This window comes from Malaclemys terrapin, chromosome 6, assembly GCF_027887155.1.
Source record: "Malaclemys terrapin pileata isolate rMalTer1 chromosome 6, rMalTer1.hap1, whole genome shotgun sequence".
NCBI classification, from domain to species: Eukaryota; Metazoa; Chordata; order Testudines; family Emydidae; genus Malaclemys; species Malaclemys terrapin.
Window position 1 is genome coordinate 29208750 of NC_071510.1, and position 27413 is coordinate 29236162.

Sequence of the window (27413 nt, forward strand, 5' to 3'; positions counted from 1 at the left end):
CCATGCCAAGTATGTTATTTGTGCCTAAATAAATTAATAAAATAAATACAAAAATGCAATAATAGTAATCTTCAAAATCAAGGTTGGCTCATTTGGGTATGTCCAAATTATGGGCTTGAATCTGTAAGGTGCTGAGCGCACTCAACTCCCATGGAAGCCCGTAGCAATGTAGGGCACTCAGCACCATGCGGTATAGGACACGAGATCTAAAATCCCCTTTTGAACAGTTAGCATAATAAATCATCTTGGAAGCTAACGGGTGCCATGTTTTAATGCAGGTGACTGGGTGAAGATTAAAGGAAATGCCATTTTTTGTGACTAAATCAAGCTGTTACAATTTTACAAAAGGAATGGGTTTATAAACCTGTAAGAGTACATGTAAAAACTCAAAGGTTAGCTTTTAACCATGAATTTATATCAGGAATATGGCTTTTTAATATACTATAGGATAGTTGTCCTCCCTCAAAAATAAATGAGTGAAGGAAGGAAAGAGCAACTGCACTCGACTTCAGATTATAGAAGTTGAGTGGTAGCCCCTGAAAACATGCCAGTTGCCTTAGTATCTAAATAAGGCTTGCAGCTAAGTAACCTCAGTATTTGCAGTATTCAAGGTATTTCCTACACTAAGTGTAGGGAAGTAAAAGGGAATACTGTGGATAGGAATCTGTACCTTAGGTAAACTAGCAAGTTTTATATACTGTACCACAGTCAAGGTACAACATGTCAAGTACATCTCACAGTTATTTACCCTAAAGATCCACAGTTAAAAGGACAGACTTTTAGTAAAAAGCATGTTGGGTGCACAACTGTTAGTAACTTTAACATACAAAATAATGGTCAGCCAAACAATTTTTACTACATGCTTTAAACCTCTTCTTACCTGAAGGATGTAGCCCCGCACGTAGTCCCGAAGCGTCCAGCCTAAGCCATGCAGGATGTGCAGCACCTCTTCCTGCTTCAATACACTGAAGAGTCGGTCCAGCAGTATCTTCAGTCTCACAGGCACAGCCTGGGTACCATAGAGCATCAGGCTGCTGATGTCAAACACTACGTTGGACTGCACAATCTCCACTTGGGTAGGGTGGTACAGATGCTGAGTGCTAAGCTTGTCCAAAGCTGACAGATACAGGTTGGGTAAGAGTAGACACAGAGATGGGAAAAGAGGAAAATAAAAGTAAGATTATTAAAGCATATCAAATATTCTGTCAAAGTGAGTCTTACCTAAACACAAAGTGTATCTTCTTTACTACAGACTAGAGACAGTAAGCAATAAGCTCAAACATTCAAGAGTTTCCTTTAATCTTTCATGCTTAAGTTTTTGGTGCCCTGCTGGTTTTCAAAGGTATTGAGCGCTTGCAGCTCCCATTAACTTCAATTGGAGTTCTGGGCACACACACAATCTCTGAAGAATTGGGCCCTCAGTATCTCACATTGGGGTGACCAGAAATGGATGCACCCAAATGAATGATTTGAGCCTTAATCTACAGAAAATAGAATCCACTGCCATGTTTTAAAAATTGCTGCTGTGCATAATCGTAAACTGGAGTAATCAATTTACTGCTAATTGAACTAGCTGCTAGCAAACATAGCCAATTCAATTCAACTTACCTCTTTTGTATGAATTTTATGATCAAATATATTAATAACTTAAAGAAGTGGGGAAGGTGAGGTTTGCAGGAGATTTGAGCTTTATTTTTGGTTTGCTGGGAGGAGCATCTAGTAATTCTTTATCCCCTTATGTAATGTTTAATGTGATGGAATTACATATGGCATCATACATTTCAGCATATACCACTATTTGCTCTCAATTTTTTTTCCAGTTTATGGATTCTATCACAGAACCTAAATTTCCAGACCATTTGTTTTAAACAGAACTTTTTGAGCTTTTAAAATAATGTTTTAGGGGTTCCTCCTCCTGCACTTTGGTTTCTTCTTGGATTCACTGGAGAGTTCATGTACTCTTGATAAATTGCTTTCTTACATCGAGATTGTATAGGCCCTTATCATTTACCTGCTGGCTTTATTCAACATATTTACTCCAAGGAATATTTTTGTCAGAGTGTTCTGGTTTCCTTATACTTCATTTCTTCCAACTGATTTGTCTGATCTTCCCTATTCTAGTGGTTAAAGCTACTTTGAATAAATAGCTTTAAATGTAAATTTAATGTTCATGAAAGATAAGGGATTGACAAACTTGGGGATTGAAGTCCTATGTCTCTTCACAGGGCATTTATATTGCAGAAATGTGAAGGGCAGGATTCTGTCTGTTATTCTTCCAACACTCTTCAACTATTTGGCCTTATGATGAACAGCTGATTTAGAACCTAATAAACAGGCTAGATTAAAATCTGAAGAGCTCAAATAACCCAAAATGTTTTTGTTCTTGTCCATGGTATTGTTACTAAGATGGTTACATTGTTAGTACTGTAATGGATATATCAAAGTACTTCATTAAGGGAAAAAAGAACCTAGAAAATTGAAATTTTTGAATATGTGTATGTATTTGTGGTAGGGGGTGTTGACATGTATGTGCCTCGATAGTGGGTAAGGAAAATAATGGAATCTATTTTTAGTCACATAACAATGGGTATTTGGAATGGAAGAGCAAGATTTGAATACATTAATAACATATTAATAATAGTCATAGCACCTCTCTCTCATCCAAGAATCTCCAAACATTTACACAATGATTTAAGCCTCACAACGCCCTTCTGAAGCAAGTTTTGACTACTCTGGTATTACCAGCCTCATTGTTACAGACTGGGAAACTGAGACATAGAAAGGTTAAGTGCCCTAAGATCACACAAATCCACATCATTGCCAACAATAGAACTTGTCTCATTAGTCTCTGTCATGTGCTTTAACCACTGCATCATACTCCTCTTCTAGGGGTGAGCATGGTGCTTTTTGTTAAATAAAATAGTTTAATTTAAAAATGTATACAGGGAGGGTAAGTACTTGCCTCTAAAAAGTTTGGTGGAATGGCTCAGGGGTTTAAGGTGCTACTTCCAAATTGACCCAGGTCAGTAGTGATTGAAAGTTGTTTTCTTCTAATGACTGTATGGGGACTATGCGAAAAAGTGTGGTGGTCTTGGTATTGCTCCTAGTCGAAAACTACCCATTTTACAAAACCACCACCACATTTGACACCAAAAGCCTTTGCAGAGAGGCCAGGGATGGAATAGACAAGAAGAGGAGAAAGTAACAAGTGGTCCTTCCAGAGGACTGAAGCACACGGCAAAACACTGGGTAAGAGCTTTCACAACCTACACTGTACTTATCCTGTGGTCAAAAAGAGGGCTTCAGTCTCCAGGGCTCTCAATCTAGCACCAAATTCACATAGAGTGGTTTAATTTTTTTTTAACAAGTTTACCACTGGAGCCCTAGTTAGGATCTTAAAACTGGATGAGGAGTTAGTTCTGAATTTGTCTACATTTCACCAAAACCATCTTCAACTTGGAATTGGGGTCTTATACTGCAAATTATAGTAACCACAAATAGAGACACTGAGTTCCAATTTTTTTAAGCACAAGTCAGGATGGTGCATTCAAATGCGTAATTTATAACAAAAAAGGCATGTATTTTTCCATGGGTGTGTCACAAGAGTGTTCAGAGAGTATAGGCAAACACCACACTACAGACTGAAATGAAATACAGGAATGGGGAGAGGAAGGAAATGCATTTGTGCCAGCAAAAGGCATAAGAAAGTTTGTGGCCAACAGCTGGAATTTTTGTGGCTCATTAATTAATGGAACTACTTTTCACTGCACTCAAGTACAGAACTAAATAATGTAGAGAATGCAACCTTTCACCATTATTTATAATGTACAAAATTATATTATATTTGTTTAGAAAAAGACTATAAAAATGTTCAAGTAAGAACAAAAAAAGGAACAGTAACAAGGAAAAATACTGCACTGTGTCTGCTTCTGCCCGTACATTCTGAGAATACACAAAGAAGCGTGAGAGAAACACCGGGATGTATTTGAAAAGATTCTTTGGAGAGCACTTAAGTGACTATTCCCTAAATCATTATTGAACCAATTTCAGTGCTCCAGCCTGGTGTGAAGGGGGCATTTTATTGTTATCTTTCAGATAAGCCATAAAATAAAACATCTGAGAACATATAGTTAATAAAGATCCCGTGGCTCTTTATGTAAAGAGGAGGATGTTCATTTCCATGTCCTGGAAAAATTTCAATTTGGGTAATAATATTCTGCCTCCCTGAATTTCCGCTCTAATTTCAACTGGATATGGCTTTCTTCTTTACTTCCTGTCCTAAACTGTTCTCTAGTGATGTTATGTGCTGATGAACAGCTACTGCATTTTACCTCAGAGAGTCTGCATCTCAAAGGTGAGTAAATTTATTCTTGTGGGTAGTATGCATAAGAAAGTTTGTTAAGTGCTTTGGGATCCCCATGATGAAAGACACTATCTATAAATATATCATATCTGAAAAATGACATAAGCAGATGTTTCCTTATTAAAAGGCAATGATGATTGACATGTCATAAAAATACACACTTTGAGTCATTTCTGGCCCAACTGAAGTTAATACCCATACTCCTAAAGATTTCAGTGGGATCAAGATTTCACCCAGAAAAGCCAAAACACTTAATGCTCATGTTACTTTTCAAAAAACACACATACTCTTTTAAAAAGCCATGTGTGTTTGTTTTGGGTTCAGTATATTAAGTTTAGGTGCTAAGACTAGGAAGCACCATCCCATTTTGGCACCCCTTTTTAGTGGCTGATGTTGCCCCCATCTCCTGGTACTCCCCACCTCTGGATGAGTTGATATATATACAGGGAAAAGAGGTCTAATGAATATTAAACCACATACTTTGCAAGTAAAGTTGTCAACATTTTTGTGGAATGGCCTGTAAAAGGCCCTGGTGCTTTACTAGAACAACACACAGTGGAATAATATTTTTGAGGAGTATTATTTCTAAATTTAAAATGTTCATTTCAGGAATTATAATTAGAGAAAAAAGGAGCCAAATAAATTTTCTTTAAAGACCAAAGAAATATTAACTTGTTAATTAATTGTATGCAGTGTTATTGTAGCCGTGTTGGTATGAGGATATTAGAGAGACAAGGTGGGTGAGGTAGTATCTTTTATTGGATCAACTTTGGTTGGTGAGAGAGACAAGCTTTTGAGCTACTCAGAGAAGAGTTCTATGTAGCTCTTTCACCAACAGAAGTTGGTCCAATAAAAGATATTACCTCATCCATCTTGCCTCACTTGTTAATTCTTATAAGAACGGGGAATCTCTTCTCTCTTCCCTCAGCTCTTTGAGTTATCGAGTATCATTGCTCCTGCTTATGGTCTGTCTGTGTTTCTGTTATCAACCCTGTTTTTGAATAGTTTATATTATTTTTAGGGCCTGATCAGAGCTGGCGTTAGCCTTGTTGGGTGGGAAGGTGAAACAACTCTTCACTGCCCACACATATACCTGACTCCTGTCCCCTGTGATTACACCACTGTGTACAAGGAAGCACTGAGGATTAGCAGGAAAGCTAGTAAAATGATTCTTTGAGATAACTCTTGTGAAACTGACTCATGTATATACAAAGCATGTGCCCCTTTTTTTCAGGTTCCATCCAAGCTCCTGCTGCAGGAGAAGCACAGTCCAACTGCTTATGCTGGGATCTGTGCACAGCTACCAACACTTACAGTTTTGCAAGGGAGAATTGCCCAAATAACCTGCGAGATTTGGAGTTTGCTAGCATCCCAGCTTCTGGAGGGTCGCATGTATTCTATTAAATTTTAGAGTGTGTCACTACTGCTAAAAGCAATGAGCTCGATTAATTTCATGAGTGCTAACAGAATCCAGGAAGAAGAAAGTCCAGCAATTCCAAGAGTCAGAGCAACACAATTTGAAAACAAACATCCTCCAGTGGAGCATGGGGAAGATGGGGACAGAGATGGCAGATGCAAGGAACTACAAGGTACTCAGCACTTTTGAAAATCAGGCCAGTTATTTAAAGTACCTAAATACAAACTGAGGGAACTAACATTAGGAATCAATTTTTGAAGTTCTTGGCCAAATGTGTTTTACTCATCTATACCATCAATTCTGTGCACAAGTGATGGTGAAAAAAACTGCACAGAAAAGTGTGCAATGCAAGTTGTGCACACACAAACGGAGGCTGGGTCTGAACTCCTTTTGAAAATTTGGCTTATATGTACTTTACTATATAATACCAACAAACAAATTCCTATAGATATTAATGAGACAATGCAAACTATGATTCAAATTGTAAATGGGCTCTTTGGAATTGAGACAATGTCAGTCTTTTCACATTACCATTTGTAGTGTTCTTACTATGCAAAATTTCAGCCAATGGATTAGCCTGTACATGTGTATTAAGTATTCTATGCCAAAAGCTTTGGACCCAGTTATAATTTATCAATGGACAAACTTTAATGTTCCATTTGTGGGTTGGTTTGTTTTTTTTAACTGTAGTAAAAAATGGGGAAAAAATCTGCTTTTCCATTTACATTTTATTGGTTTTGAGGGACCCTATGCAATTCAAAGGAAATTAAATACAAAAAGTATATTAAAATAATATAAAATGACTTGTTCGATTTATCAAAAGCCAGAGAACACAGAGTAAGACTTTCACTTCATCCATACCTCAGCCAGTTATGCTGAGGCCCAGCTACACAAGACCTCTCACTGACCTGGGACCCCTCCCATACCAAAATACATAAGGTGAGTTCAGGCTGAAGTGGAAATCTTACCTCTGAATATATTCCCCTCTCTCTCTCTCTCTCTCTCTCTCACACACACACACACACACACACACACACACACACACTGTATATTTAAAGTCTCACATCCATTTTTGAATAAACTTTGAATGAGATTTGTCTTGGTTCAATATAAAAGAATTACAAACCTGCTAGTTTTAATGAGAATTATACTTTTAAATACACATATTATTTGCTAATCTCCAGATTCTAGCAGAATATTTAGGAACTCCGGAGTGGGGAAAGCAGATCTAGTAAAAGTCTATGTCTCCAAAAAGATCAAGACTTTCCAGTAGACTAGTACAATGCCTCACAGCTAAAATTTTGCATAGTAAGAATACTACACATTTTAGCATGAAAATATTATTGATTAAAATAGTTCTTATTCCCATTTCCATCTTAAATTTAGATTGAACAGGTTTTCTATTTATTATATTTCCTGAAGCCCCAACACCACCCCACCCAACCTACCAGACGTGCACACAACACATGCACAAATTTAAAAATAATTTTTTCTGTTTTATGCTGCTGGTTTTACCATAGGTGTAACTCCCACATTAAACTGCTGTGTTTCCATGACTAGCAGAGTGAGTCACACTTCAGGGAGCCTTGCAACAAATGGGAGATTTTTATTTATTTATTTTAAAATGAGCTGAGCCACTTTCTGAAACAACAAAACTTGGCAGGTAGGTTAAATATACAAGACCCATATGGCAAGGCTCCATAACACTGTTGCAACACAGTGCGCAGAACAACCAACACGGGATGAGCAAACAGAGCATTATTAGTGGCAATTTCCACATACAGTAGTGTGTAGTACAGTTAGCTTTACATTTACTTGAATGAATGGTGAAAATGAATGGCTGCACATTTTTTGGAGTTCAGATCTATTTTTTTCCAATCACCAATCCACCAACCTATACAAAAGTAAGACACCTCTTAAAGGAGGGAATACAGCACATGAATAAATAATTTGCTGAAGGGGCGGGCAAACTACAGCAATCCTAGCGGAGTATCCTCCCTCTGGAACAAATTTTAATAATACCTGCCATTCGGCACAACACTGCATTTCAAAGGTGAAAAATTTGCTCTTCAAAAGTGTCTTCCTTAGTCAGGAACAGAAGGTGCACATAGGCAAGATATTCAGCAATATCCAGAGAAGGGTATAAATGCTCTCAGAGGCCGTGAAATCTCCCCATACACCCTTCAGTTCAAACAGTGAGAGAACATGAACATTTAGGGTGGAGAGATGACATCCTGATACAGTGCAAACAAAGTACGAGGCATGAAATGGCATCCTTTGGCTATCTTCATTTCACCCCATTCTCATTGCTGTCCCAATTTAATCTACTTTTAGGAGACATTCACTCAGTCACGGTAGATTTTAAAACATTGTGGAGGGGGAGTGAGGATAGCATTTTCTGATCTGGGAGCAAGAGCAACTTTTCCTTTGGAGTTTTACAGTACTTAAGAACTAGCAATGGAAGCCATTTGCCAAATTCATTTAGTCTCTGACAGAGGGACACATATGTGATCTCTTAATTTACAGCTTGCATGTACAGATGTTCACACTTAGTTAAAGGTTTCTTAATAGCTTTTTAAAAATAAAAGTGTGTTCATCATGGGTGTTTTATACATACCCAAACAATACAGCTAAGCTGACAAATGCCTCTTCATGCCTCACCATGCCTCTTGAATGACCAAAAAAAAAAAAAAAAAGAGAGAAAGAAAAAAGCAGACTGCATTTCAGTTGCATGTACACAGAATAAACGTTATTTAAAAAGTCTGAATGAAATCTTTCATTAATTTCTCTCTCTATGATCGGATTCCAAGTTGAAAAATTTAGATTGCTACTAGGTTTATGTAGCCGAAAGCAGAACCACCGTTTGTTCACAGACGTTGCTTTGCTGTCTGCTATTTTTTTTATCCCTTTGCAAAACTTTGAACCCCATCCAGCTTTGACACACTGCCTCTTCAGTTAATAACTATCAAGTTTCCCCTTGTCTCCTGTCTACTTTTCTTTGAGGCAATTGCGTACTCAGCACCCCGAGATAATAACACACATCTATAAGATAAAAGCAATGGCATTAATGTAATTGTCTGCCTTTCTCTCTTTAGCCTAATCTTTTTTTTCCTTCAGTTTTGACTGCCTGTGTGACACCTGTTTTTGTCTCCTCTGATCCTACGACAGGTTTTCCGCTGACAAGGTTTTTGCCTGACAGAGATTCTGCCAGACAAGAACATAATAAAATATGAAGAACTGCTTGTCAGAGTTTCTGCCAATGCTCACATGAAATAGGGGGGAAAAAAATCCTGACTTTTTTTTTTTTAAGGGGCCCTGTGATGGTCGCTTTTGGCCTGTCAGGAAAACAGCCTCCCAGGCCAATTCCTGCAAGCCAAACAGGTGTTTTCTTTTATGTTTTATATATATATGTTTTTTCACCAATAGTGGAAGAAAAAGTTTTCCCTAAATTATTGCCTGTGATATGAAGGTTAGAAGCAACTTTGACTGTTTGGAGATACTCGATGAGAGGGGATATTTTTTAAACTCAGTAGTGAACCTTAAAAGAAAATTAAATTAAAAAAAATCAGTTCTTTTTTCTTGTTGATGTCTGGTATGATCAAAGGGACTTAACTGCTAGGAGAGATAGGGGAGCCTCAGTCTCTGTTCCCAGAGTAAAATACAGACTATTAAACATTCTCAGGGTGGGCAGGCTGTCTAAGTGAAAAACCAGGACACCTGTCACTGAGGGCCGGGGACGGTTAGGGAGGTTTACATGGGGGTGGGGGTGGGGGGTAAAGAGAGAGAGGAGTGAAGCAGGGAGAGAGACAAGAGAACCCAGTGCTCCCTTTCCTCCTCCTCTTCAAAAGCAAATCCCTCTTACTCTTTTCCTGCCACCATATGAATTTGAGATTCTATGTGGAGGAAGACTGAAGCAAAGAGGGAGATCTCCTTGGAGTGCCATGTGTGGGCAGGGATGAGCAGGTGTCAACATGTGACATGCCAGGTCAGGATGGTCCTCGTGGAATGTATGCATTCAGCCAGCAGCCTAGTTGGCCAGAGTCTGCAGGTTACAAAATCAGGACAGCACTGTTCTGTTTTTTTTTAACTGATAGGGACAGACCATGAGAATAGGGACACAGTTATCTTAATGCATTAGTATAACTGTCTGACCTGGCAGAGATGGCCACTTCTGACCCGCACATGGGTCTACATTTAAAAAAAATTATTGTTGAGGATTACAGTTTGTAACAGAAGTTACTCATTTCATGCACCTAGGTTCCTTTGACTACCATTCATCTTTCATCTTTCCTCCCTCTGCCTACTTGCCAAACATCTATGCCTCCTCCATACCCATCCTGAAGCATCCCTCCATCTACACTACAATGGGATTGAGGCCCAGCTGTATTAGTGTTGGAAGATTTATTATATATTCTTGCATGCAAGCAAGTTTGGATTAAGAGACTGAATTTGGAGCTTCCCAAGCTTCATTGTGTCACATTACATAATTTGTCTGGGAGATGCTAATCTTTAAATTAGCCTTAACATTGTAATGAAACATATATCACCTATAAAAAAAAAACACCCACTTGGGTGGAGTGGAAAAGTATCATTTTGTAAGGCTGCCTTAAGAAGGCAAGCAGGACTTTGTTCTGCAAATTAAGACCACAGTGGAGTTTAAGGCTGATAATCCCCAAATCACTATTGCTGCATGAGCCTGAGATGGCCAGCAGGCTGCCAGCAATCACCAGTTGGTACAAGTGTCATTCTGTTTCAAACATTACAAAGGAGCTGAAGCTAACCAATGTAACCATGCAATTGTACACTTAACTAGGTAACTATACCTAAGGCCCAATCCTGCCAAGTGCCTCCTGAGAGCTGTTGGGCACCCTCAAATTCCCACGGAGACCCTTCTGCCCTGATATCAGCGGTAGCTGAAGATGTTCAGCCCTTGTAATATCAGGCCATGCGCAGGGCCGGCTCCAGGGTTTTTGCCGCCCCAAGCGGCGGGGGGAAGCCGCGATCGCAATCGGCGGCACTTCGGTGGCAGCTCCACTGCGTTGCTTTCTTCTTCGGAGGCAGGCTCTTCCTTTCGAGAGGGACCAACCGCCGAATTGCCGCACGTGCCGCCCCTTCCCCTTGGCCGCCCCAAGCACCTGCTTGCTGTGCTGGTGCCTGGAGCCGGCCCTGGCCATGTGACTAGTATTACCCTTTTTAACATCACTCTTTCCCACCCCCCACAACTAAAGAAGACACTTGTGGGTGATTGCCATAAAGTTCATGTACTGTGACCATTTCACATAGCTCCAGTTTAAATACACTTCAGCAAATTTGACTGCAATCAATTAGAATGTAATTAGAGAAGTCTTTCAGGGGTTTAAGTGTATTCTTTCCAGAATACATTTTCTGTTTCTGAAATCCGGATGGGAATGGGATAAAAAACTGGGGGGCGGGGGGGAGTCTGCTAAATTAATCTGGAGTAAATTTCCTCATAACTTGATAGCTTGAGTCAAAGTTCTTCCTACTAAGTAAAGGTAACACAATGTTTTTCCCATCCAGTGATTGTCACATGCACAATATAAAAAGCAGAGGTAAAGTTACCCAAGGCCTCATCATTACATTGGAACATCTGAAAGCAATATGCAATTTTTATTCTCGCCATCAAATCCTTCTCCCTGTTTTAACCTTGCGCTGTTAGATTGAATGGAGTGGTTGAGTTTGTTTTGTTTGTGTTCTGCTTAACCTGGTGAACTCTAGTTAATTAAGATGTTCCTATAAACAATTAAGCGTCTTTTAGGATCGTTAGCAAGATATAAAATTTATGATGTAATAAAATGTAATAAACTGGTAAAGGGGCTAGCCCACCGCAGCCCTTCATGTGCAGCGGGATCAGTGTTACGGGTTTCATTCATTTAAAATTCAGGTAACCGTGACCGCTTGTTACGAAAGTGCACAAATTGACAGCCACAGCTCAGTTGATACTTCTGCTCTGAAGTTCCACAGTACTGGTCCTATGAAGCTCAAAATCCAGCAGACAGTCCCAACCAATCTGCTGCTCCTGTTCATTCAAAGACTCAAGCCACATCTTCCTCAATGGTCATATAGTTAACCCCTACTTCACTGAGCATGTTCAAGGATGCCACAGGCTTTCATGCAAAGAAGAAACTGAACTGGGAGCTGCTACTGTCCCTTAATAGAGGAATTTCCATGAAAGCAAAATTATCCTTCATTATGCTTCATTAACACAATTAAATTACTAATATTTTTGCACTGTCCCCATATTTTTAAAGCCCACCAGGAGTTGGTAAGTTCAAACAGAAAAATTTTCTCCTTACCAGGAGTGCTGCAACAGTATAGTGAGGAAGCTGAGAGCCATTGAACCAAACTGCAAACCCGGTATATGATGGAAACCACTTCAAGCCAGCACCCTTAGTTATAGCTCCCATGCCCCTTACTGGTTTCTCTTCTCTAAAAGGGAAGGACCAGCTGTTGAAGACTTTCTTAACTCTCATCACTGGAGGAAAATCTATGTAGGCTTGTTTATCTCTAGATGGAGGCTAGTTTGTAAATGTAACTGTAATAATATAATTTAACAAATGGGCAAGTAATTATAATGTCTTGCATTTCTACAACCACTTCCATCTAAACATCTCAAAATGCTTTACAGTTAGTTGAGACTTCACAACTATGAAAGTGGGTATTATACCTACACCTCTACCCCGATACAACGCTGTCCTTGGGATCCAAAAAATCTTACCGCATTATAGGTGAAACCGCGTTATATCGAACTTTCTTTGATCCGCCGGAGTGCGCAGCCCCTCCCACCCGGAGTGCTGCTTTACCGCATTATATCCGAATTCATGTTATATCGGGTCGCATTATATTGGGAAGAGGTGTGTTTTGCAGACAGGAACTCCGAGGCACAGGGAAATGAAAATGACTTAATCAGGATCACACAATGCATCAGTAGCGGAACTAAAAATGAACGCTATGGGCCAAATGCTGCTCTAACATTACACTTGGGGGGTTGGGGTGAGGAGGAGCAGAGAATTTGGTGCTGGACTTCTGAATTTCTGTCCCTTGCATTCACCGAAACATCTCACAGTGATATTTCAGTATTGGAGCAGGTGATTCTTGCCCGGAATTTGTGAGGACTCTGTATGATCCATTTGTATTTACACTCTACTGACATATTTACAAGCACACAAAACCGGAGGAAAAAGGCTAATACATTGTGTGGTTTGTTTACGTGGATACTTTCTTTTAAAGCACAACAACTGTAAGCTGAGGAGCAAGGAAACAAACTGAACAAATACATGGTCCTCCCAGGTCAAACTGAGAAGGGACCACTGATTTTAGGCAAAAACAACTAGAACAAAAAGAAAATGATAGATTAAAGAGACTTTGCCCAGGGAGGTACAGGAACCTGGCTGTCTGTTGGGAACCTCAGCAGCAGTTAAATCCGGTCTAGGGCTGGATTAACATTATTTTCATTTTAAAGTCACTTTAACAACCATGAAGACTAAGGGCTGGTCAACACTAACCCCCCAGTTCGAACTAAGATATGCAACTTTAGCTACGTGAATAACGTAGGTGAAGTCGAAGTACCTTAGTTCGAACTACAAAGTACTTACCGCAGGTCCACACACGGCAGGCAGGCTTCCCCGTTGACTCGGCGTACTCCTCTCGCGGAGCAGGAGTACCGGTGTCGACGGCGAGCACTTCCGGGATCGATTTATCGCGTCTAGACAAGACGCGATAAATCGATCTCAGAAGATCGATTGCTTACCGCCGAACCCGGAGGTAAGTATAGACGTATCCTTAGTTTTTGGTCTTCATAACCAGATGCAGAAGTAACTAAGAGCTAAAGAAATTCCTTTACAAAGATGTTTGTGGAAAAGTCCTATATAATTGAAGAGGGAACCAATAGGTTTCTATACCCACTTAATATGAATTTACTCTGAAAACCTATACAATTTAATTGAAAATGAGTTTTTTATGAGCATCTTAAGTATTCTACAGCAAGATTATGATTCTCTATTAAATTCTACAAGATGGTTAAAAAATATAGAAAGATATTCTATTCAAGTCTACCTACAGTGTGCACACACACAGCTCTCCCCTCCCTCCAAATTGCAATCCATGCCAATTTTTAGCCAGAGGCTTATACCTGTGACCTCCTTTGGTTTTGGGCCAGAGCTGAGCTCTGGCTTTGCAAATGTAATACTCCAGATTTCTGTCACTCAACAGCTTTGGACTGAGATAAATGTAATAACACAGAAAGATTTTTAATTTAACATAACACTTTTTTCCCCCCATGCAGCTCATGTTAAAAGTCCTAAACCTCCCCACATTAAACCACATTCTCATAGAGACTTGTACAAAGAGTCTGGTTAGGGAGAGATGAAATTTCTAAAATTTTCAGTACCTGATAGGACAATAACATCTCTCCCCCCATCCTTTTCCCTTTCTCTCTCTCTCCCCACCATTCCCTTACCTGACAACTTTACAAATTACCATATAGAAATGGCTGCTCAGCCATTCGGAATGAACAAGAAGTCATAGTCATGTCATGCATGTGAACGTACGATAGAGCCTCTCTGCTGCTTGGTGGGGGTCATTGTTTTGATTGTTGGTCTCATTTACAGCAAGTTAGTGTGTGCATTATACAAAAACTTGACAGCGGAAAACTATTTCTCCGGCAAGATTAAAGTGTAACCCACATAGTGAGACTGGGTATTAATACTCGCTGGATGGCACCTTTTCAACCAAAAGGAGTAATGGCTATGCACTATGTGCTGCAAAACTCCAGTCAATTTCTGTTTCATTAAATCCACCAAGGAATTTGAGCTCAGATTTATTAGAGAAAAGGTCTGGCCAGCACCCAGCTTAGAGAAGAGGTCATGTGAAGTTCAGAGGACAGGTATAGCTCAGAGAGACCCTAGAGCACAGTGTCTAGAATAAAAGGCCCTGCCCAGAGCTGCCCTGTTCTGCATACACCAAGGAAAAGACCTGGCACAGTTTATTAGAGAGCTAAGGGCCAACTTATTGATCTGAGAAAAAGTCCACTTTTGCACAGGGAAACAAACAAACAAAAATATTCACAGGATACTTAATTGCCCTCAACAGCTCGATTCCAAGAATAGTGTGAAATTTAACTAGCTCAAGAATATTAATAGTTGCACAATATATCAAGAACGGGTCTGTATCTGACATCAAAGTGAGTTTAGATTGGTGACCAATTTATGGGAAACACAAGAAACTATTTTTGATTATATGACCATTTTTCAGCCAGTGTGACAGTGAATTCAGAGGTTTAATAAACATACAATAAAACTGACAATAGTGAAGTCTGATACAGTGGAACTCCATTTGTAGTGAAACAGAATGAAAGTCCTGACTAGTTTCAGCACACTGCGATATGCAAAACATGTTTCTTCTTATTGTGAAATTGTTCTGTGGAAAAATAAAAAAATCATTTCAAGAGGGTTCACTGTACTTCCACTGATACTGTATCAGGTCAGTAATTCAGTTGGACTAGATACCACAACTGTGGTACATCTGGTGGCTTGACAGTTCATATTCTTTTATCAATGACAGATCAAGTGTACAAAATGCTGAGTCGATGTAATCACTGGGATCTTATTACTGCCTAGCATAATTCTCCTCTCTCACTGGCCTAAAGTAAGATTTTGGGGGGAGGGAGGGGAGAGAGAAACATGCATGTAAAATACCGTTACCATTATCATCATTGTTAAGGTTGAACAAGTGGATTTTTGTACCTAATTTGGTATAGTTTTAAGGCTATTTTATTAGTGTTTGTTACTTGTCACACAACCAAAATATTAGGAGAAGCAGCTACAGTGCCTACTCAAAGTATCTGATTTTTTTCTTTAAAAAATACCAAATAGCCCTGGACTACACTAAATAAAAGTGCCCACACAATTTCACTATTAAGATTTTATTTATTTATTTTGTATCTTATGGGTCATATAAAGTGACTTAAGATTTTTTTTAACCCTTGTCTGTTTTACTGCTTTAGGCCTAGGAAATGGCTTATCCAATTTAAACGATTTATTTTTTTGTTTTAGAAAATAAATCTCCATCCAAGCTGACAATACGAATGCCAAGTTTCAGCTGGAAGGGAATTAAAACAGCCCAGTTCTCTACATCCCCTAAAAAAAAAAAAGCAATCCACACAAGATACAACCAATTCCCTCTCAAGCATAGCCGGGCTAGAGCAGGGGGCTATACTCTATGCAGTTTTTGGCTTGAGCCTTAAAAACGCTGATGGTAGGATTACCACTATAGTGAAAGAGTGCAGGTCAAAACTCGATAAACTGAACTTTTGCCAACAGAAACATTTATCTTGCCACAAAAGAACCGCTTTGATGAATCTGCTCTTATATTGACATCCTTCTTTGGCACTTCTGAATAGAAAAGAATTGAACTTGTAGGAAACCTTTCCTTTCAAGAAGCGCACAGCTCGTTTTAGGTGAGGAAAGAAAAACATGAGAAAGACAATGGAAACAGGAAAAAGAAACAGGCCAGCAGTTGCTATGTGAAATAATACCACTATGGCTGTGTGCCCTTTCCTTCTTGGCCCCAGAATTCCAACTGGACAATTATTAGCATGCATTAACTCTGTGTGGATGAGTCAGGGAAAACATCAGACAATTGCAACTGAGGCCTATTTTTGACCTCTTCAGTTAATTATGATTCTGGGTAATCAAGCTTGGATATGCTTGGTACTTCTTATTGGAAACACCTATTGTTTGATAATCGAATTTAATAAAACACTACCTCATCTATCAAGGCTATGAGTGGAAATTCATTAACGAAAACCAGAAAAAAACCCTAATTAATGCAGTAGGAACTACCACTTGCATTCACTGAACATTGGTACAGTGTTTTGGGCTTAAAGGAAGTAATTTTTGAACAGTAAGATGATTCACCAATTTTAAAATCCAGGTGCAATAGTACAATGAATTAATCAGTTCCTTTTGAATGCCCCTCTCAAATTTTGGAAAGTAGCTAAAGTCAACAAATCAAGCAGACTCATCACACAGTCTTCAGGAACTAATTTATAAGCCTATGCTTTGAGTGTGCATATGCAATATACATCTGACTAGCCTTATACTGCCATAAAATGTAAATACTCTGGCTGCATCTACTTTAAAGGAGCTAAAAGAAAAGAAAATGATTTTCTGCAGGTTACATTTGTAAAGTTTACACTTTTGTTAATATCTAGCTGAACTCAACTCTTCTATTTGAAAGCACTACAGCATAGGAACAAGTGGTGTGCCCAGTGTTTATAGCATTCATCTTTCACCCTTAGTACCTGGGCCATTTCTGTTATAGGTATTGGGGTGGCCTCACACTATCTTCTAATATTCCAATTTTCAACCCATCCACTTCACAGAAAACTACCAACCAGAGAAATCAAGCCACACAGTTATGTGGAGTTCTGGTTAAAAGCAAAAAAAAACCAACCCTGGGCTACTATAGTTCAAAATAAAGTCCATGCAGCACGCCATATGATTTACAAATATTCAACATGGAGAAGTAATTTGTCTGGGCATTGGAAATAAGCCAGATAAGTCGTCTTCCCTCCCCTTTGAACAGCAGATCATTGCGTGCTGATCCTGCACAAAGCCGGATGTCTACCTGAACTACAAAGACACTGAGATGGCTGAAAGCCCCTAAGAAAGTGAATGAATCTGGTTATACTGCAAGAGCATGTATCTTGTCTGAAATTTTGGGGAACAGAAAGAAGCTGTGCCCAATTAGGAATCCAGTTCATAATTCATCTGCAAACCAATTACCTACTTCTCTGTTTTACCTTCAGTATTAGCAGTGGGCTTTATCCATTCATTACAAAGCAACACAGGAATGGATCTGAACCTGCACACTGTGACGTTCTGTACCTCAAGGGAACACCCTGCACCCTCATATGCATCCTTATAATATGATTGCGTGGTATCCAATGCAAAATTTGTCATGTTGGGTGTCTTCGGAAGACTCATGATGCACTGAGCATTGTTCTTATAGTGATGTTATAGTAATTGTTGTTACAGTAAGGTTATAGGCTATAATTTCATGTATATACTTATGAGGCTGAAAATGTGTCCTCATGGCAAAAACACCCCACGAGCAGAGGGGCAGTTCACACTTCATCAGGGCATGTATGGGACAAACCCAGCCCAGCCTCACAGGAACAAAGGACACTAGCCTAGGCAACAACAAAGGATCTGTTGGACTCTCGACTCACCCCCTTCCTTTGGTCAGTTTGAGACTGTGATGAGGTAATGTTCACCTGACTCTTAGGAGTGGAGGGGGCAAAACCAAGAGTGAAGAAAGGACATGCTAAAAGGGAGAGACGTTTGCCATGGTCTTCCTCTCTCTTCCACCTCATTCTAAAGACATCACCACCAAGCGACTGAAGCGCTGATCAAAGGGGAGAGCCTGGCTGAAGGGCAACCAGCCAGCCTGTGGTGAGAAGCATCTAAGTTTGTAAGGGCATTGAAAGTGTGAAGATCAGCTTAGAATGCATTTTGATTTTATTTCATTTGACCAAATCCGACTTGTTATGCTTTGACTTATAATCACTTAAAAATCTATCTTTGTAGTTAATACATCCGTTTGTTTATTCTACCCGAAGCAGTGCGTTTGGTTTGAAGCATGTCAGAGACTCCCCTTGGGATAACAAGCCTGGTACATATCTATTTCTTTGTTAAATTGACGAACTCATATAAGCTTGCAGTGTCCAGCGGGCATAACTGGACACTGCAAGATGGAGGTTCCTAGGACTGTGTCTGGGACCAGAGATATTGGTTGGTGTCATTCAGTTGCACACTCCAAGGACAGCTTACATGCCAGAGGCTGTGCATGAACAGCCCAGGAGTGGGGATTCTCACAGCAGGGCAGGGTAAGGCTGGCTCCCAGAGTCAAGTATTGGAGTGATCTAGCAGATATCCGGTCCGGATAACATCAGAGGGGAACGTCACACATACTCTTTTCCCTTCCAGGAATGGGCACTCTTGAAAAGCCCCCTAGAACTGCTTGCTTTTCAGTGTTGTTAAGCATTTGGACATGCTTACTTTCAGCACACACACATTTATGCATTACACAGATATGCACAAAATACATAGAAACCAAGGACATTTTAGGAGGAAGGTACTGATCTTCTCCTTCATATCTTACTGAAATAAAACAGAATTTATACAACACAACCCACTGGATGCTTGGAAAAAGTGAGAATGGAGAGTATGTTTGCTTCAGGTTTAATAGTCTGAACTGTAAGAAGGAAACTCAGACGTAAATTTATCCTGCAAAGATAGCCATCTCTCTCTTTTCTCCTGATGTTCATGAAATGATTTCAGAAGAAAATGTCTCTTTCTTATTTGTCTTCTAATTGCGTTTACTGAAACTATATTGGACATGATCAAGATACACATGGTTTGTGGTAGGTTTGTGACTGACTTCTTACAAAAAAAAAATCCAACCCCAAGCATTTAGTGTACATTTATAAAATGTATTTAGATGCAAGCCAAATACATGAGCCCATTCCGTCTCCAGTTCTCCTTTACCTACTTTAACATAGCAGCTGAATTTATCTTCCCTAAGCCATATTATGAGGGTGAACTACCATCAAGGCTTTCATTCAGCCAAGGAGGATATACCAGCTTCATTCTGACATCCCGTCTCCAAAAAGCTGACGGTGGTATGTTTGAGTTTCCATGGGAATTCAGTGACTCTTTGGCTACTGCATATGGGCATGTGAACTCCACTGTGCAACTATACTATAAACATCTTGCCTTCCTGCTAAGAGCTATGAGCATAGCATTACTGCTTGGAAACTAGAATATGTTCTCTGAGCTCTACACAGTGCTTAATTAGTGCCAGGGCTGAGCCCCGGCACCTCTGGGCTTGGCAGTTCACAGCCCCGGCACCTCTGGACTTGCTGCACCAGATAGGAGCGGCTGGCTATACACATAATGTTAACAAACTCATTACATCCACTGACACTTGAAGCCACTGCTGGCATAATTGACCCTCTCTTCTCAAATGTAGAGACTGCTTTAAAAAAAGCACACACCCATGTGTGCATGGACAGATATAGCTATTATCACTATATCTAACGAGATAGAGAGAGATGGACAAAACAGAGAGGATAAAACAAATATTTCTTACCATGTGCCACCCAGCCATGTTTACAATGATCACAGGTTCTCAGGTTAATCTTCCCTGGCTGGAAACATTCACATGTGCAATTTACCAGTGTACAGCGGATGGCCTGGAAAAAGAAACAAATGCACATAAATATCTTACCAGATACTTTTTTTTGTTCTTTAAATATCTGCCCATATGGTGGCTGGGGGTTTTGAACATAAAAAAAAAGAAAAGGAAAAGAAATTCTAAAATGCAAAGCACTGTTAATTCTTTCATGTAGGGTTTATTTTTCCTTAAAATGCATATATCAATATCCCTGACCAATTATAAAAAAGTCCATTCAATAATAATGTATCCTATTATTCCATAGTCTGAATAAATTCTTAAATTCTTTAAAAGAATACAGACCAAGAACTCAATTTTTTTCCAATCAAGTGCCTGAAGGAAAATGTTATTATAGTTATGTCTTCACATAGCACTATGTCACACTGGTTATAATCAAGAGTGAAACATGCACATAAAAATATACACAAAGGCAGAGCAAAGATCTCTTTTTTTCTACACCGTCCAAGCGTTGTTTTCATGTTTCCCTGTTGGAATGCACACAAGATCTAATTCAGTTAAGTATCAGAAGGAAGCCACTGGTCTGGGAACTGGTGTTCCCAAAGCAGCAGTAAAATGAGAGAGGTACAGATAGGACTGGCTCATGATATACAGCACAACTTTCCTTTGCATCCATAATTTCTCTCCGATCTCCACACATAACACTAACTTTTAGTCCCATATAGTTATTAAAATATAAATGTTTTCCAAAAAGCAACAAAGAGTCCTGTGGCACGTTATAGACTAACAGACGTATTAGAGCATAAGCTTTCGTGGTCCAATACGTCTGTTAGTCTATAACGTGCCACAGGACTCTTTCTCATTTTTTACAGATCCAGACTAACACAGCTACCCCTCTGATACTTGACACAAATGTTTTCCACTTTTTCTTAAAAGGAAATCTACTAAAAACACAGACTGAATATTGAGATTTAAAATCTGGACAATTAATACATCTAACTAAACCCATTCTTAAAACTACAGTACTTTAAAAAGCTAAGCAAGTTTACTTTAGGGGGTGGGGGGGAGGGTCCACAGAAAGTCAGCATAAATGTGGTGAGACCTGTGTTTCTAAACAGTGCTAAAGATGACCTGTGCGCTTCAAACTGCTACCAGTAAATTTATGGCTTGCATTTAGGTGTAATTTGCATGGAGGTTTGTGAGACAGAGGGGACTTAGTCTGATCATTCACAGATTAACAATCTACTGTAACTATCAGTACTTCCAGGAAAATATCTCTCTACTGATTTAATGCAATCAATGATTACTTGGGGGTTCAGTGGGGGAAGGGAGTTTGGTACCTATGACTGCAGATACTTGGGAGCTTTATGAATGCTGTTGCCTTACAAACCTCTCCTAAACTCTTCCACTTAAGAATCTGCAATACCTGTAAGTAACAGAAATGATCTTCTCTTTACTGAAAGCATCAGATTTGTAAGGAAAACAACATTAAACATTAGCATGGGCAAGCTAAACTCTTTGTCTGCTGACAATGAAAAGAGTTCAAGCTATTTTAAACATTTTATTTATTTATTTGCGTCAGACACAGCAACTTCAAGCCATTTGTGGTTTACTGACTCACTCAATCTGTATTTCTCTGCTCGATTTCTGATGCAGGAGTCCTTCCTCCCTCCCATCTAGTCTGCTCTTTTACTACCTTTGACTCTCAAAAGCCCTGATGGAATAAAATATCCAGATATTTCAGGGACTTATTCCCAAAGTCAACTGCCTTTACTCATTAGCTAGGTTGTAAAACATTGCTGTATGTATCATTGATTAAAATCATTAGTAATATGAAATATAAGGGCACAAAAGAAATGCTGACTATGCAGAATAATATATGTGTTTGTGGGTTACAAGGAAAAAAATTCTACTGAAAGGTCCCGTTTCATGTTCAATAGTTTATTGACTCAGTAATATATCAGGTCTCCTCTGGTCAGTAATGGTGTCTTTCTCTAATATGTTCATTAATTAATGAACTCCGTAATTAATTGTACTGCAAAGAGAATGAAGGCATTACAAAATGGAATGGTATTCCTGTTATACTGTAAAAGATTTTTTTCCTTATAAACAAATGCCTTATTTCACTTATTTTTAAAAACTTTTTTTACACTAATCTGTTGTAGATTTGTTGCATTTCATGTTACTGCTACGCGCATGCACACACACTCCCTCTGAAATAATGTCATTTGCTATTAAAAGTTGACTAGAATTTCCATTATGTTTTCCCTACCTATGTTCCCCCCTTCTCCCCCCCAAGATCTGTAGGTTGCCTGTAAAAATTGGAATCAGGCTGAAACTTGAAATACAGTACAATTCAGCCCAAGAATGACTTTTCTCTCATCCCTTTGAAAATGTTCCACTTAGCCATTTTAAAATGATGAGCTGAAAAAATGTTTACCAGCTTAGAGTGTCTTTTCCTCTTCTGTAACTAAAAAATAGCTTCAATCGTGCTGAGAATATTACTTTACTTAATTGACTATGTGTTTCCTATGTTAAGAACTTATAACAGCAAAATGACATAATATTTGAAAATTCAAGTAAACTTTCCACAAACATAAAAATGTCTCTCTTTAAAATAGCTAAATCAGAAAACCTTACATAAGTGGTAAGTACTTTTTATTAAGGTATGTAATCAGACCCAGATATTTAGCCCAGCCTTAACTAGGCCTCTCTTTTTGCTCAACAGGAATCTTGATACTTTAGGCCATATTCTGGCTTCAGAGATGCAGGTACACGACTATAAATTTTAATGTGAACCATGCGGCATTTCTGAAAGATAAAGATGATGGCCTGGTGGTTAGGATGTTAGTTTGGGGGCCCGGGAGTCTGGTCGGCAGTGCAGCGGGCCTAAGGCAGGCTCCTTACTTGCCGTGGCTCTGTGCGGCTCCCGGAAGCAGTGGCATGTCCCCCCTCCAGCTCCTATGAGTAGGGGCAGCCAGGCGGCTCTGCACGTCGCCCCCGCCCCAAGCGCCAGTTCTACAGCTTCCATTGGCCAGGAACTGCAGCCAATGGGAGCTGCGGGGGTGACGCCTGCAGATGGGACATCACGCAGAGCCACCTGGCTGTGCCTCTGCATAGGAGCCAGAGGGCGGACATGCCGCTGCTTCCTGGAGCTGCTTGAGGTAAGCACCACCTGGAGCCTGCACCCCAACCCCTCAGCCCTAGCCAGAAGCCCCCTCCTGCACCTCAAACCCCTCTTCTCCAGCCCCACCCCAGAGCCCGCACCCTCAGCTGGAGCCCTCACTCTTCCCACACCCCAACCCCCTGCCCCAGCCCCCTCCTACATCCCAAATCCCTCATCCCTGCCCCATACCAGAGCCCACACCCCCAGCTAGAGCCCTCACCCCCCCACCCCAACCTCCTGCCCTATCCCAGAGCCCCCTCCCACACCCTGAACCCCTCATTTCTGATTGTACCCCGGAACCCATACCTCTAACCCAGAGCCCGTATCCCCTCCCACACCCCAACCTCCTGCCTCAGCCCAGAGCCCCCTCCTACACCCCAAATCCCTCATCTCCAGCCCCATCACAGAGTCTGCACCCCCAGCTGGAACCCTCAACCCCCCCCCCCCACACACACTCCAACCCCTTGCCCCTGATCCCCCTCCTGCCTTCCGAACCCCTCAGCCCCAGCCCGGAGCCCCCTCCTGCACCCCAAATCCTTCATCACTGGCCCCACCCCAGAGGCCTCACCCCCTCCCACATCCCAACCCACTGCCTCAGCCTGGAGCCCTCTCCCACATCCTGAGCTCCTCATTTCTGGCCCCACCCTGGAGCCCGCACCTGCAGCCAGAGCCCTCCCGCACCCCAACCCCCCGAGCTAGGAAGGTGAAAATGAGTGAGGGTGGGGAGAGCGAGCGACAGAGGAAGGGGGGATGGAGTGAGAGGGGGCAGGGCCTCGGAGGAGGGGCGGGGCAAGGGTGTTCAGTTTTGTGCGAGTAGCAAGTTAGCAACAGTACTCCGTGCCTAAATTCCCCATCTGCAAAGTGGGAGTAACAACAGAGAGGTGTTGCGAGAATAAAACGAACAAAGGTTGCGAGGTGCTCAGATGCTATGGTAATAGAAGCCATATAAGAACCTAAGACTATGGTCTTTACTAAACAACACTTTTTTAAAAAGACAGTTTTAAGATTTGTTTAACATTTCTTTAATTAATCCAAAGCTAATGTAGTCCATGATGCCATCTACCTCAGGTCACTGAAGTGCCCAATACATAACTAATTTAACTGGGAGTCTTTTGGTGGGATAAGCCAGGAGAATGGTATATCCTTATGCCAATGCGCGAGGAGATATCCCTGTAACTTCCTTCAAATTGAAATTGACACACATACTCATTCTTGTCTGAAAATACCTTTTAACATCCTGTGCTCTTTTTTTATCGTATTTGCTTTAAATGAATCCCTCTCAGTTACAGTGAGTAACTACAGATTTGGAAAATGACCTAGAAAGCTGCATTTGGAAACTCTTCTTGAGATGCACACAGTCAATCAATGGAGGGGACGGACTTAGAAGTAGCAAGGGGAAGAAGGGTTTGTGTTTAACCAATAGTGTGTTTGTAAGTGATGGTGCAGATTTGGCAAAACCGTAGTAGGACATTTGTTAGTTCTTTATTTGCACACTGAAGGGGGAAGGGGAGATAATGAAAGGGGCCTGATGTGATTCTGTAGCAGCTGAATACTGTATTCACTGTTGAGCCATCTGAATTACAAAGCAGACCCAAAAATGCAAGTGTACAACCATCCTGTCACACATTTCAATATGATTTCATTCTAACTGTCAATGCAAAGTATTGCTAAATAGCTTTTATAGCTATGTAATATATTACTATATTATTTCAAAGTGAAATGCAAAACCTATTTCTCTGAGTTAGCTTTCCCACAGTAATACCTACAACACGATAATGAAAAGAAAAAGAGAGGAAGAAAAGAAAAGAAATCAAAGACCCAACAGAATTGAAGAAAAACAGAGAAATACAGGATCTTTATGTATGGATTGATACAAAATAGCACAACTCCTCCAAAGAAGATCGTAAAGTGTACTCAGCCTATAGCACTCAGGTTAAAAGACTCCTTAAGTATGCATTGAAATGACATTCTTCAGCAGCTCCAAAGGAGCTGTTATGTTCTACCATGTTGATGATCCACAGATAATGGGAGTGTCATACATTTTTATACATCTTTTTCATAGAGGTCCTATTATAGTGCGTCTTGCATTTCCATTGAGATTCTAATGGTCTCCAAGGAACTTTTACAACAGCAATGAAAGAAACATAATGATTCAATCGAAATCCATCCCAACATAATTTACACGACAGAGTCTTTCATCTTAAAAGCACTACTATTAAAATTTAAAAAAACAAAACATGCATATGCTAAAATATAATTCAAGTTTTCATTTATCACCCCAGTACCTCAAAACTACCTCCTTGCTGTTTCCTTTAGTTGTGCCTATAGGGCCTATGCAAGAATATGGGAACATTGCCTGATATTCAATACAGCACATAGCTCTGGGCACAATGTTACAGATTTAATGAAAAGCCTTAAACCTGAACTCCTAGACTTGTGTGGGTTTCACTCAGACACCGGACACTGGTATACTATAGTTTTGGAGCATTTAATTATATTTAACAAGAATATATCATTCACATATTAATAGGAGCAGCCCATAACAGTAATGGGAAATCAATCTGTCTGGCTCTTTTGCAGAGCTTCCATAAGAGACCATGGCCAATAACAAAAGGGAAAGCTAGTTTGTGTGGGAGGGGGTGGGGGGGGGCGGCGGTGATGAAGAACAACATTGACTTCTCTTTATCTTCTCCTTGGGCTAAAATGGGATGTACCATCAAAATTAGAAGTGGTCTGCAATGTTCTCAAGAATTTTGAGAAAGAGCTTATGCAATGGATGTTGACCCTGTGTGCCCTGAATTCTAGTTTCAGATTCGACAATTACTCCCTTTGCAACCTTTAGTAAAACATTTAGGGACAGATTCCAATACCCTTACTCATGCCAAGTAGAATCTTACTTCCTGAGTAGCCTCTTTGTAGCTTCAGAGTAAGATACCACTCAGTATGCATAAGGGTAACAGAACTTTTCTGCCTCAGCTTTTTCCTTTGCAAAATAGGGACCACCACTGCCACCATGTAGGAATATGGCGGAACTGAATATACAAATATGCCAAATTCTGCTTGCCTTATTGATAGTGAGTAGCTCCATATATTTGTATAATGTATCTACAAAGCTTCGATCACCTGGTAGCTAAGCACTGAAATCGGTAGGCCTATTCATGTGAATAAAATGATTATGATTTGGGTCAATGCTTGTAAAATGCTTTGAATAGGCTGAATTAAAATCAGTGAGACTCTACACTGGTCTATAGTCTGCACAGGTATTTCAGTTGGCAAGATTGAGGCCTATTATTATTACTAAGACTTCTGTTTTAGTGTGACCCAATGATCATTCATGAGTTCCATGTTTCTTGGTGAAACAGGAAAGACCCGTGTAACTTCACTGGCAGGATGAGTGAGCTTTTGATGGGGCTGAAAAGAAAGGAGAAGTGATTATGGAGTGTGAGGGTGTGTGTGAAGCTTGAATAAAAACAGATTAATTAGGGAGGTGATGTCGATTTATGGGATAAATATGATGCATTTCCACCAATTTGTCTTTAGCAATAATAATTTAGGCTACGTTTATGTCATGGACATGGAAGTCATGGGATCCATAACATTCTCTGCTTCAGCCCCAGGGGCTGCAGGACTCTGGAGCTGACAGCCAGTGGGGCCTGGCAGGGTTCCCATGACAGGTGACAGCAGCGACAAGTGACAGGAAGCCCCCTGCAAAGTTCCAGCAACAGGTGACAGACTCCTGAGGGGGCTCTCCTCAGTGTTCCAGTGATGGGCGACAGCCTCACGAGGGAGGAGGGGGATGCCTCAGGCAAGTGGCTGGGGTGTTCCATTTTCTCTTTGGGAAATATGGTCACCCTGCAGCTCCCAGCCACCAGGGGCGGAGGGGGAACCCCACAGCTCCCAGCCACCACAGTGGTGGGGGAAACTATGGAAGCGCAGCAGCAAAAGTCACAGACCGGTCAGAGCTTCCATGAATTTTTGTTTATTGTCCATGACCTGTCCATGACTTTGACTAAAAATAACGATGACAAAATCTTAGCCTCAGTAATAATTTTTAAAAGAGCACAATAAAAATGGTTTCTTCTCTCCATCATGTAATAGGGTCCCTGCCTTTGCCTTTTAAAATAATCCTCAATACCTTATTTTAATCAAATGTTTCATAAAAAAATAACTTGATCATTGTGTAATCCATTTCACAGCGTTGTGTTTTTCCTTTTAAAAATGTAAAGCAGTTGGTCTGGAGACACAGGAGCTTA

The 27413-nt window shown here is 40.3% G+C and overlaps 1 protein-coding gene across 6 annotated transcripts in view; it reads right to left on the reverse strand.

Moving 5' to 3' along the window:
• The window catches only part of BNC2 (basonuclin 2), a 401509-nt gene that overhangs the window by 113241 nt on the left and 260855 nt on the right, over positions 1–27413 (reverse strand). For all 6 annotated transcript variants that reach the window (XM_054032367.1, XM_054032365.1, XM_054032369.1 and 3 more), the window contains 2 exons: positions 19953–20055; positions 881–1116 (listed from right to left, as the gene is read on the reverse strand). In XM_054032367.1, the coding sequence (XP_053888342.1) occupies positions 881–1116; positions 19953–20055 (339 nt within the window). The remainder of the gene's footprint in view (positions 1–880; positions 1117–19952; positions 20056–27413) is intronic.